The sequence below is a fragment of the Brienomyrus brachyistius genome, chromosome 7 (assembly GCF_023856365.1).
Source record: "Brienomyrus brachyistius isolate T26 chromosome 7, BBRACH_0.4, whole genome shotgun sequence".
NCBI classification, from domain to species: domain Eukaryota; kingdom Metazoa; phylum Chordata; class Actinopteri; order Osteoglossiformes; family Mormyridae; genus Brienomyrus; species Brienomyrus brachyistius.
The window spans coordinates 23,532,526-23,544,736 of NC_064539.1; the positions used below are offsets into that span (position 1 = coordinate 23,532,526).

Consider the following 12,211-nt stretch of genomic DNA (forward strand, 5'->3'; position numbering starts at 1 on the left):
TCTTGGAAAAAGTTGTGGTTCATCAGCTGTCTTCTATTCTACAGAAAAATAACGCTAATGAATTATATCAGTCTGGCTTTAGACCGAACCACAGCACAGGAACAACTTTAATCAAAGTAATGAATGATGTGCTTATAGCTTCTGACCGTGGCTGCATATCTTTGTTGGTATTACTAGATCTAACATGCAGCATTTGATGCTCTGGACCATAAAATCCTCTTGGTTTCGCTCTTATTTAAAGGATCATTATCAGTTTATCCACATGAACAATGAATTTTCAAGTCAAGTCAAATATGGTGTAAAGTATGGTGTCTCACAGGGATCAGTGCTGGGCCCCCCACTATTCACTTTATATATGCTACCACTTGGTAACATTATTAGTTATGCTGATGATACACAGTTACATACATCTGTTAAACCAGAAGGTGCATTACAGCTCCCTCATTTGGAAAACTACTAGATATCCAGCGTTAGATGGCAAAAAAAATCCTTATAAAAATTCCTTCCTAAGAAGTATTACTAGAACTTCATTCTACCATCGACGGAACAAAGCCTAGCTTTGGAAGAGGCTCTCCTTTCATGATGTAGAAAAACTAATGCATGCCTTCATAACTTCCAGACTGGTCTACTGTAATGCCCTCCTTTCTGGCTACCCATCCGCATCCTTATATAAATTTCAGCTATAGTACAAAATGCAGCGGGCAGAGTTCTTACAAACACTAAAAAAAATTGATCATATTAGCCCTGTTCTGTGCTCCCTTCACTGACTTCACAGTGCAAGTCTTGCACTGACTACAAAATACTACAATTAACTTTTGCCCCGCTGCTGTACCACTGTCCCTCCTGCCATCTGAAGCAGAACCAGCACCTGCCTGCCATCATCAAACCCTCCACCACCACCACCCCATGAAGAGATCCATTAAATTAACAAAATATAAATCTGTAGAGTCTGTATGAGAGATTTATAGTTTATAGTTTATACTATACTATAGAGTCTGTATAAGACAAAGGGAACAGATCTCAGATAATTGTCTGAATGACGTCGCGTTTCATGCGGACGTGAGGACCAAGCTGACCCGATCCGGTCCTGCTCCGCCAGCTCCATCTGCTGGGCCCGCGCCATCACGTTGTTGATGATCATCTTCTCTTCGTCTGTCAGCTCGTCAACCTGCGGCTCGTAACCGTGGGACGGGCACGTCGCCCAGGCTGTCCTGCCAGACCTGGGGCGGGGTGGGGTGGGGGGGGTGGGGTGGGGTAATGCAACCACATGCACATTATGCACAAGTCTGATTTATGCATTTACGTCCTCATTTACGCAAGCTGAGGAAACGCTGTGATACAGTATACACACATTAAGGCAGGCACCAGGGAGCTAAAGCAGAACCTTTCCTGGGACTTGGACCTATAGTCTCCAGCGTACGAGTTGCACTTCCCCACACACACCAAGGCAAGATCGAGGGGTTATTTGCAGAATCCATCCAGCATAATCCTATAATCTTTCCTCTAGCTCAGGCTGAAACATTACCATAAGATAAGGAGTGCACACGCATGTTAATGTAGGTGTGCCATCTGTGTATGTAAAGTGTATGTGTGTATGTTTGTGTAGAGTGTGTGCATATATATATATATATATGTGAGTGCCAGGGAACACTGCTGTATATCAAGTTCCCCTGTCTGTGTGTGGATGTGTTTGGGGTGTACAATCCAACCCCCCCCCCAAGCTGGGGCCAAGAAAATGACCTGGGACACCTCTTTTTAAACCTCCCCCACCACAGCAATATATGGCTCTTTTAGAAATCAAAGGCAGGGTTTCAAAGGACAATGAAACAGAACAGGGAGAGGTGTCACCAGGGTCTTCAGCAGCTCACATGATGCTCTGTGATATTTGTCTTAGTTATACTGAGCTGAAGAAGGGACACCTTGGATGGGGAGCTGGGCTTGATGAGGATGTCCCAGTTAAGAACAACAGCAGCGGCAGGACGCAGATCTCCAACAGATCATTAACTTCTCCCCTGAAAGAAACTGATATTCGTTCACATGCAATAATTTAGCGTTTCGATTGTTTGCGTTGGACAAGAACGCTGGACTAGATTTAGCTTGTGGTTACTCATCCCTGCTCTTGGAATAAAGCCAGAGCACCTCTGGATGTAATTTCATACCTCACCACCCCGTACCTGTGGCATTCCTCTCCTGAGCCCATGCGGGAATGCATGTATTTGACCTATCCGTCAGCTGATATGAGACTCTTTAGCGACGTGGTGAGAATGAAGCCAAGATAAATGAGCATGCAAACACGTCCACACACATCTCTCACCCTCACAAACAGTTGGCCAAGCATAGATAGAGATTTCTCAGTGGATAAAAGGTATAGGCTGATACTTACGGGTCTTTATCACTGGGCAAGAATGGAAAAAGACAGAATGGGGGGGGGGGGCAGTTAGCAGAGCATGATCTACACAGAGCATACACAATAATCGTGATGCCATCCCTTAACCTGGCCCTCCGAAAGTGCAAAGCTCATAGGCTCACCTGCCTTGCCTGCCATCCGGCCTGATGTTCGGATCCAAGGTCCTGCCCAGAACAGTGTCCGTCATGGTTGGATCCAGAGGTTGCTAAGGTGAGGGCCATGCAGGGGTGAGTTACTGGTCATACAAGTACGCAGTGAGAAGTGCCTGGAGTGCATGCTGGAAGGGTCTAGTTCCATCTGATTACAGTGTATCTTGCATTAGCTTGACGGATGATTTCATTCATATCGACTCAATTTTTGCTTACATCGCACAGATACACACAGATAATCACAAAGCATAATTTTTACTGTAATCACCGGTTGAGGCAGAGGCATTCACCCTGAACACAGCCCCACGTGGTCCCATACAAATGACTATTCTCTAACTGATGTGGAGCCTCCTAATTTACAACCCTCTCTCAGGGGTCTTTGAACCCAAAGACTGTAATGCACTACACAATATGGAGGTAGATCTGCAAATATTAAACCAACAGCCTTTGATGACTGAGGTAGTCTCTTCACCATCCCTAGAGGGCACATATACCATTCCAATTGGAACTGAAACCAGACAGTATCTCTGTTACTACCGAAAGATGTACTGTTGGCTTTCAGAGCGAAAAAGGAGCAGCAAATCATTGCAGACAGGTGTTCGGTGAAGCCTTCTCTCCCAGTATCTTCTCCTATTTATCTGTGGGGCTTCATATACTAAGCTAAAGGCAATGGACGGTAACAGGCTTCCAAAGTGTGTGAATCTGATCGCTTCGCTAGAAGCCCGGGAATCATGGAAATTCATGGTGTCATTGGGATACGGTAAAAGGTAAAAGCTCCCCTCTTACAGTCATAAAAGCCAAAAAAGACCAAAGGTGATAGAGGCGACAGACTGCCAACCTACCTGGCACAGATACTCTGCAGGCGTGGCAGGCAGGTGAGAGACGAGAAGATCACCTGGGGTTAGGAGCAAGTTGGGACAAGAGGTTCAAGTACGACAGCCTTCCCCAAGAAAAGCCTTTGGAATAATCCCCGCCTTCTCTATCAATTCATCACACTGCGCAGAGAACAAAGAACGGCGGAACAAGCTAAGGGAAATTAAAAAGGAGGGGGAATCAATAAAGCTTTTCCGTTTTGCTGCAAGTGATCAGACTTGCGCTGTGTGGAGAGCTGGGAGGGGTGGGGGTGGTGCCACACTGATAATGGAGAAGTGTAATATAAACAAAGGTGTGGACGGGATACAACATGTAATATAAACTCTGCATCAGTCAGAGGCGGACATTTCAGGTCCAGAAAGTAAAAATCCAAACCAGGATTTTGTTTCAACCAACCAGTAAAGTCCTCTGCGACTGTGACTTTTTATGCTCGACTGCTTGGTTGAAACAAAATCCTGGTTTGGATTTTTACTTTCTGGACCTGAAATGTCCGCCTCTGGTATCAGCGCAGCAGGAGCTCTCCTCTCAGGACCTGCATCCTCTTTCTGCTGTATCTTGGCTAGGTCAGCCACTCATTTGCACCTTTTGAACAGCCTGGCTTTTCAGCGTGTGGCGTGTGGCTCTAAGCCCGGGTCATGCTGCGCCACAGTGAATGCAGGGTTTTCCCGCTGTTTTTTTTAACTGCAGACAATGTCAGTGCTGAGAATTAAAGCCAAAACACTTCAGTTACGGTAATTACTGATCTGGCGCCTGAGTGCCCAGGTGCCCTAGAAATCTGTAAATACTGCAGCCTGCCTAAGGTTAGATCCTTTGAGCTCATGTATGATGAAAACATTGCATAGATGAAGACCTTGAAGGACTGGGGCTGCTCTCCAGTACTGATAACTGCAGCAGAGGGCAGAGAGATGTGTGCTACCCCAACCACCAGCAGAGCCCCTTGTTGGGAAAACCCAAAGCTGCTGCCAGGTTCTGGAGTGTTAGTTGTAACAATACAACTCAGCCCAAATTGACACACAGTGGACAAGACAGCTTAGATCTCAGGGAGGGGGGGGGGGGCTAAGGGTACATAGCATCCAAGCCCACTACACATCTTCATATCTTCTTAATGTAACCTTCCGGGATTCCCAGTGACAGCTGAGTAGTCGCCCTGTGGGCTTTTGAGACGTCAGAAGTGCTGCCGTATACAAACTTCAAATTAAACGTGAACTATTCATCTTATGTAACTAATAGATGGAAAAGAAATTCAACAGCATAACAAATGAGAGAAAGATGCTGTTTAAATGATGAAAATGTATCCCCCCTCTCCCCGTCTAATCCATACTCCTCCCGCACACCCCCAACTTCCACAATTTTCAGAATTATTCATTTGATCAATTGAAAATGCGAAAGCCAAAAAAATGTGTTTTTGCCTGAAAGCTCTGCACCCTAGTTGTGACACAATTCTGAAAATTATAGCACATTCCACTTAAATTACAATTTGTACAATTTTCCCCCACCATTTAGGTAGTGTTTCTTTGTGCCAATGCCCATCCATCCATTCACCTATAACGTAACCACTTAGTCCTAACTGGGGTCGCGGGGGGTCCAGAGCCTATCCCAGAAGCAATGGGCACGAGGCAGGGAACAACCCAGGATGGGGGGCCAGCCCATCGCAGGGCACACTCACACACCATTCACTCACACATGCACACCTACGGGCAATTTAGCAAGTCCAATTAACCTCAGCATGTTTTGGGACTGTGGGGGGAAATCGGAGTACCTGGAGGAAACCCCATGACGACATGGGGAGAACATGCAAACTCCACACACATGCAAACTCCACACCAAGGCGGAAACTAGAACCCGGTTCCCAGAGGTGTGAGGCAACAGTGCCAACCACTGCACCACCATGCCGCCCCCACTAAATACCAGTAAAAATGTTACATTAACATTTTAACTTTGGAAATAAACATATATTTATTATGTTGCTGGACTAGTGAAGATGAGCATGCATACTCTCATACCATAATGACGGGGGGGGGGGGGGGGGGGGTTGCAATGTCCCCCACAGTGTATTAGATGGCAAGATTCACCAATAGGCATCAGTGCACTGGTGTAAACGTTTACGATGTAACTGGCCCAATTAGGTGTGGACGGGATACAACTTGGAACAAACTCAGGATGTGTCACGCCCTGCATTTCTGTCCTCTTGTTCTATCCCCAGTGTGGCTCTTTGTCACTCCAGCTGCCCCTCATTAGTGATGTATAAGTGTGCTTCCCAGTCCTGTAATTCCCAGTCCGGTCATTGACGTCACCCTAGTGTGTGCTCTATTGCCTTCCCTTTAGCTAGTTGTGCCTTTTGTTTGACCTCACACGGTCTGTTTAGTTTGCCATGATCCTGTCCCTTCTAATAAATCCCTTACTGGTTTGCCCTTATGTCTGCTCCTGTCTCCATCTTGGTACGTGAGGGGATGCATTGTTTCTAAATCGGTAAAATTACATTTATTAATGTAGAATAGCAAGTTTTTTCAATAACTTCATATTATTTATTCAGGGAGCAACTGGTGTTATTAATGTTCTCAGGGGTCATTATGCATCCAGACCACAAGAGGGTATGTCTTTTATTGCATACCTGCTTGCTTTTGTAAGCTGTTGCACACAAAAGCATATTCTCTTTGGTATTTGTATGTGTGTGTGTATGTGTGTCTATACATACACACACACACACACACACACACACACACAGATACTGCACCATCCCACAAACCCAGCCATTGCAGCAAAGAACTCAGATGACCTGGTCCCAAGTACAAATGTTTTTTTATTTAGCCTTTAAAAGGACCCAGCATAACCACTGAATGCATATTGTTATATGAAAACAAGCACTACAATGGGGGAAATGGAGCGTTAGTCACATTACAAACAGTAGGTCGCAAACACGGTATCTACAAAGTGGTTGGAGACATGCAAGGATGGGAAAAGGATCACATACAGCACAGGTAAGTATAATGCATGACTTTCAGGGCACGACACAGCAGTTACACACAGATAAAGGCTATTTACAAGTCTAGCAAAGCATGCTGGGAGATGCAAATGAGCTCCCCAACATCACAAAATATAGGGGCTGGATAATGAAGCTGCAACACTGACCAATAGTGACCAATAGTGGCCGATCTTCACTGATTGAGCATTTTATCAGTAAAAGCAAAGTGTTAAGGTCCAATTAGCAGAGCAAAAGCACAAAATATATTGCAATCTACACAATATAATGGGAGACATATTAGAGTTCAAAAGAGCACAAATTGTTGGTGCACGTTTCGCTGGTGCATCTGTGACTAGGACAGCAAGTCTTTGTGGTGCATCGTATTCAAGGTAATGTCAGCATTCCACCACAAAGGACAGATCACATCCGACAGTAAATGTGGCTGCAAGAAGAAGCTGTCCGAAAGGAAGGTCTGGATTCTAACCTTGACTCTCCTATTTCCACCAAAACTGTTTGTTGGGAACTCCACAGGGTCAATATTCAAGGTTGACTGCTATAGCCGAATGCTTGGTCACTCCTGCCAATGCCAAAAGTCAGTTTCAATGGTGCCAGTAGTGTAAATTTAGGCTGTGGATGTATTGTTCTCTAGTGAATCCACCTTCACTGTCTTTCCCACATCCGGGAGAGTTACGGGACAGACTGTCATACAGTAAGACATGGCGCACCAGGACTCTAAAGACTTGGACCTTCATCCTTTTACAGATAGGTGTCACACACCCCTAACCAATGACCTCATGATCCCCAATGCTCTCCCAATCCATATGCTGACGTCAAAGGAAGAGTCACCAGAGATATGAATGTCACTGCCGAGATAAGTGAACCTCACGGCGAGGTTTACATTCTCTCCACAGGCAGGAACACTGCAGACGGCTGTGCCCAAGAGGTCATTACAAGTCTAGATCTTGGTTTTGATCATGGGTACTTATAAACCCAGACATTCAGACTCCTCACCCCAATGAGAGCCTCTACTGATTCTTTGAAGATTACAGTATCATTGGCGAAATAAAAATCGGTGAATCTTTCTTCACCAAAAGATGCCCCACGACCCTGCTCAACACCCAGTCCATCAAGAACTGAACAGAGTAGAGGCAAGAATACGCCCCTGACAAAATCCACCGGGAAGAATACGGAGGTTCTGCTTCCGCTCTGCACAGCACTCGCAGTACCAGTATACAGGCCAGCTATGACACCCAGCAACGTTGGAATATTCCACAGGGCAGCTTGATAAGCTGAGTCGAATACTTTACAAAAATCAACAAAGACTGCTAAGAAACCCTGTCGATATTTGTGTTTGCACTTGATGAAAATCCTCAGCATCAGGGTGCAATCAGTGGTAGACTTCTCAGGTGTAAAACCAGACTGCTCCGGTCTCTGGTAGGTGAGTAAGTGATTGCAGATCCTGTTGAGTATGACCCCAGCAAGGACCTTATCTGGGACTGAGAGCAGTATCATCCCCTTTTAGTTGCCGCAATCCAGGTGATCACCCATTCCTTTCCAGATTAGGACAAGGAGTCCCATTTTCCAGTCAGTTGGGATGATACTCATCTCCCAAATGGAAGCAAAGATTGCCTGCAAAGCCAAGAGGAGAACTTTACCACCAGCTTCGAGAAGTTCACCCCAGATACCACAGATCCGCCACAAGAACCATGGACCGAGTGATATCCAACCCATACAGATATAATACCCATAGTAGCATAATAGTCAGCCCAGCAGGTCACAACTGCAGTGTCATCCATAAGAAGTGTTTCATCCTCTGCACTGACTGCGACTCTCAGAGGAACAGATCTGGATGTGTGTAATTCTTCGATTCCTCTGTGATCAGGATGCGAGTCGGTAGACAAGATAGCTTGTCACTTGCGCACGGATTCCTCTAACAAACTCCTCCTTATCTACGCTCAGAACCTTCGCAGCCATCCTTCTCAGTTGCCATCAAACCGTGTGGTACAACTCCTCTCGACAGCATCCAGGGTGCCCTGTGATATAAAGCTCCTCTTTCTGGAAACACCAATACAACCCTCAGCAACCTTATCTTATCATGGAAGGTTTCCAACATTAGGATCAGCAGTCACACCCTAGTCTGCAAGTTCTTCACACAAACCGCATTCAAACTCATTAGAAAAAGCTTGGAGTCCGGCCAGATCCAGCCTCATTCTCCTAGTAGGTAGCATCCTATTGAACCTAAGCTGAATCTTCAAAGTAGCAACAACAAGTTTGTGGTCAGAATTCACAAACTGGGCACTTCAATAGACCCTGCAGTGCTGTAGGAGGCTCCAGCATCTACCCAGAAGCATGTGATCGATCTCCTTCACCACACCACCAGTATTCGTTTTACAAGTCCAATGACATGGTTCAGGGCACTGGAACCAGATCCAGTGATTTGCAGACCCTGCACTTTCGTCAATGTCAAGGAACATCAGGCCTCTTTCACCACTGTCACCAGATTCGTGGGGACTGACACAGGCCTCATAGCGGAATGTCGGCGCAAGTGGTTGCATTGCGGTCACCCATGACCAGAGAAGTGTCACCTTCTAGGTGCCCATCAGCCGCAGTGCAAAAGTTGAGAATAACTCTTGGGATGTGCCATTCTGCCACAGCAAGAGCTACTCCCTGAATATGGCAGCCATCAGAGTAACCCAGCCGATAACAGGTGTACATGCCTACAGAGATCTGACCACTCCCCAGTCTGCATACCTCGGAGAATGCGGACACTGAAACGTAGCCTCAACAGCAGTGGAAGATAGTCATAACGCCGTAGACACAACCTGTTCTATGCACCTACCCAGATAGCACACCTCAAATTGGGACACCAGCCCCACAAATGGTCTGCCCTAGCCACTAGAGTTATTGAGTAGGAAGCAGCACACGGCCAGGGTTACATTAATATGTAATCATTATTAGAGACCGTATGCCGTAATAATTTAGAAATTAAATCAATAATTTTTAGACTAATTTCCCCTCTCTAAACTGTTTCTCAAGAGCACTCTCTCATCTCCAGTTATCCACTGCTGTCAGTGGCTAATTCTCTTCAAGCCTCTCAGAAAAGTCATGCGTGAGCTGGAACTCAATATGTCAATGCGTCGCATTGTATCATGTCGAATTGCACTGCATCGCAACAGGTGATGTATCGCAGTAGGAGTAGCTTCTTATGTATCCTTATTGTATCGGACCGTTGGTAATGCATCGAGATGTATATCGCATGCACATCCCTACAGTCTATTGCTTAAAAAACATTTTACTGAACATTGTTTTATGTCAGTTTCATACTCCATTTATTCTACCCATTGTACTTGGAGTGCAATTAATGACATTTAAATATGCATTGTGAGATAACGCAGAAGGAGAGATCTTGTAAAAGTACTGCGACAGCATATAGTTCTTTTGGAAACTGAAACACAAGTTTATTGTAACAGAAACTCCTAGTGGAGTGGAGGGGGGGGGGGGGGGCTATCTCCAGAGCTCATCCCAAAGCTACCATTAGTGGCACCATTTTCCAGCGTAATCCCATATGACAAATCACTGCCCAAATGGAAAGAGATCACGGGTACCGTGGTATATTACATCACAAAAAATGTGATGCTCAGTTACAGTGTGGAGAAGGGAGGGTTTGCTATACACCATATATAAATGCTATACACCACTAAGCAAAGGTGTGTAATTCCAAGGTACATATGTTGTATGATCCTCTCAATAAATAAGTAAAGATTTGTTTCCACTATGTAGTTATACAACATAATTAAGTTTACAAATGTAAAGATTTTTCCATTTTTTTCTAATATATATTTTTTTCATATTCTGACATTATGCAGACAGCCAGTTGATATTTGTATTTGTATTCAGTTTGCAAGTGAACACCATCATCTCCCAGAGCATCCGTGGTTTCAGTCTGAAATGTTGTTAACACTAAGATGGCTAAGGAAGGACTGTGACTAAAGTCTTACATTATCATTTGCCTGGAAAATGCATTGGCGCTTTTAGTCGGAGAACTATGTGTCACAGTAAATGATTATTTCTGCTTGTTAAGGTTTATTGTGGGGGATTTTATATTTTTGTGTTTTTATATTATATTTGTGCAAATAAGTGAAATATTAGTAAAAGAAGATGATATTGAAAAAATCGTGACTAAATCATGAATCATATCTAAATCTTGAAAAAAAAAAATCGAGATCGCCTAGTACTAAGGTGACGGCAGATTTTAAAAGTAAATTAAAAAACGTTAAGAGACAGAAATTCCTTAAATAGGTTAATCAGATGCTCCGATCTAGGGCTGCCACTGTGGCATTCTATGGATTAATCTATCTACTAGTTTATGATTGGTTGATTAATCTAAACGATTCATTTTCCTCCAGAAAATCAAATAACTTAAGTTGATTTTATTTTGACAACAACAAGCTGTATGTTATTGCAGGGCTTTAGATAATGGACGCTGGCTTTTCGGCGCTATACAGACAATATTTTCGCGGACAATATCATAAGCAAACCTTCTAATCACAGACGCAGAGGCCTGACCCATTACTGTGCCGTAAAGCCGCATCAGCAAGATCCTTTAAGTGAAAAACTCAGTGCTGTGCAATTTGGAAGCTGAAGGGAAGCAGAAAAATAGAGACCCCACAGTATAAATTACACCCAGGAGCTAAAACAGTTAAGGAAGATGTGATTGGAACGTACACAGCTTTGCATAACAATAAGCCCCCAAGGTCGATTAAGAGAAAAATACATCATATTGGTCTTATTTTTCAAAAAACAGCTCAATTACTGTTTGATATAGGAAGGTTTGGTCATTAAAAAGGCCATGATGTTGAATTTCGAAAGCTGCGGGTACTGCTGACAAGCCCTCTGCGCGGATCAATGGCCACTGGCTTCGCAGACCAAACAAAAACTGCTGAGAGCTCCCCATTATTATTCCAGAAGGCCCGTAATTAAGCAGAACACTCACACTCAACATCCAGTCTGTACGCATTAGCACTTTTAATCACGGCTATTTCCAGAGTGTCCAGTCAACAGAAGCCTAGCTGTGGGGAAAAAAAGGAAATCTGCAAGCATCTCGTCGAACCTTGAGGAAACAGATGCGTTGCAGGTGGAACAGGGGGGGGTTGCAGTCTCCATGGCTCAGATTTGGTGAGAAGACTGAAGGTAGGCTTTGATGTACAGAACCTCGCCACAGAGGCGGAGGGCGGACCGTAAATAACATGGGTGACATGCTATGCACTCTTTGGTTAATTGTTTGCGGGTAGGTCAGGGGGGAGGAGGGGGATTGCAAAAGATTTGATTAGGGTATTGATTGTATTTTTCAAATTGTATTTTGTTATAGGAAAACAATTAAAAATGCAAGTACATTAATAATACGGGTCAGGGTCATGTTGAACAAAGGGAGTGGTGGGGGAGACGTGTTTGTGTAGAGAAGCTCCAAGCACAGATCTGAGCTCAGCCCTAACTGCCTAGAATGCCTGTCCCCAGCCCTCGTTCACGCCGTCATTCCTAATGCAAACAGACAGTAACACTTTACTTGACTAGGCACAAATAATGTACTACATGCTTATTTAATGCATTAATTACCCAGTAACTAAGCAATCATTCAGAGTTAATCAACTATGATGGATCACGTATTTCATGCAGGGACTATATTAGTTTATTAAGAAATCAGTTAACTGTTAATTTATATAGTTTCTGCATGGAATATATGCACTTTCATGGTTGATTAATGCTGGACGATCGCTTAGTTACTGGGTAATTAATGCGCTAAATAAGCATGTACTACATCAC

General features: G+C 44.3%; 1 protein-coding gene across 5 annotated transcripts in view; it reads right to left on the reverse strand.

Moving 5' to 3' along the window:
* The window catches only part of rph3aa (rabphilin 3A homolog (mouse), a), a 28,071-nt gene that overhangs the window by 11,187 nt on the left and 4,673 nt on the right, over positions 1–12,211 (reverse strand). For 2 of the 5 annotated variants that reach the window (XM_049020022.1, XM_049020020.1), the window contains exons 2-5: positions 3,399–3,451; positions 2,530–2,612; positions 2,384–2,395; positions 1,077–1,220 (exon numbers count right to left, since the gene is read on the reverse strand). In XM_049020022.1, the coding sequence (XP_048875979.1) occupies positions 1,077–1,220; positions 2,384–2,395; positions 2,530–2,594 (221 nt within the window). In that variant the 5' untranslated portion in view covers positions 2,595–2,612; positions 3,399–3,451. The remainder of the gene's footprint in view (positions 1–1,076; positions 1,221–2,383; positions 2,396–2,529; positions 2,613–3,398; positions 3,452–12,211) is intronic. The other 3 variants (XM_049020021.1, XM_049020023.1, XM_049020024.1) reach the window with 3 other exon arrangements.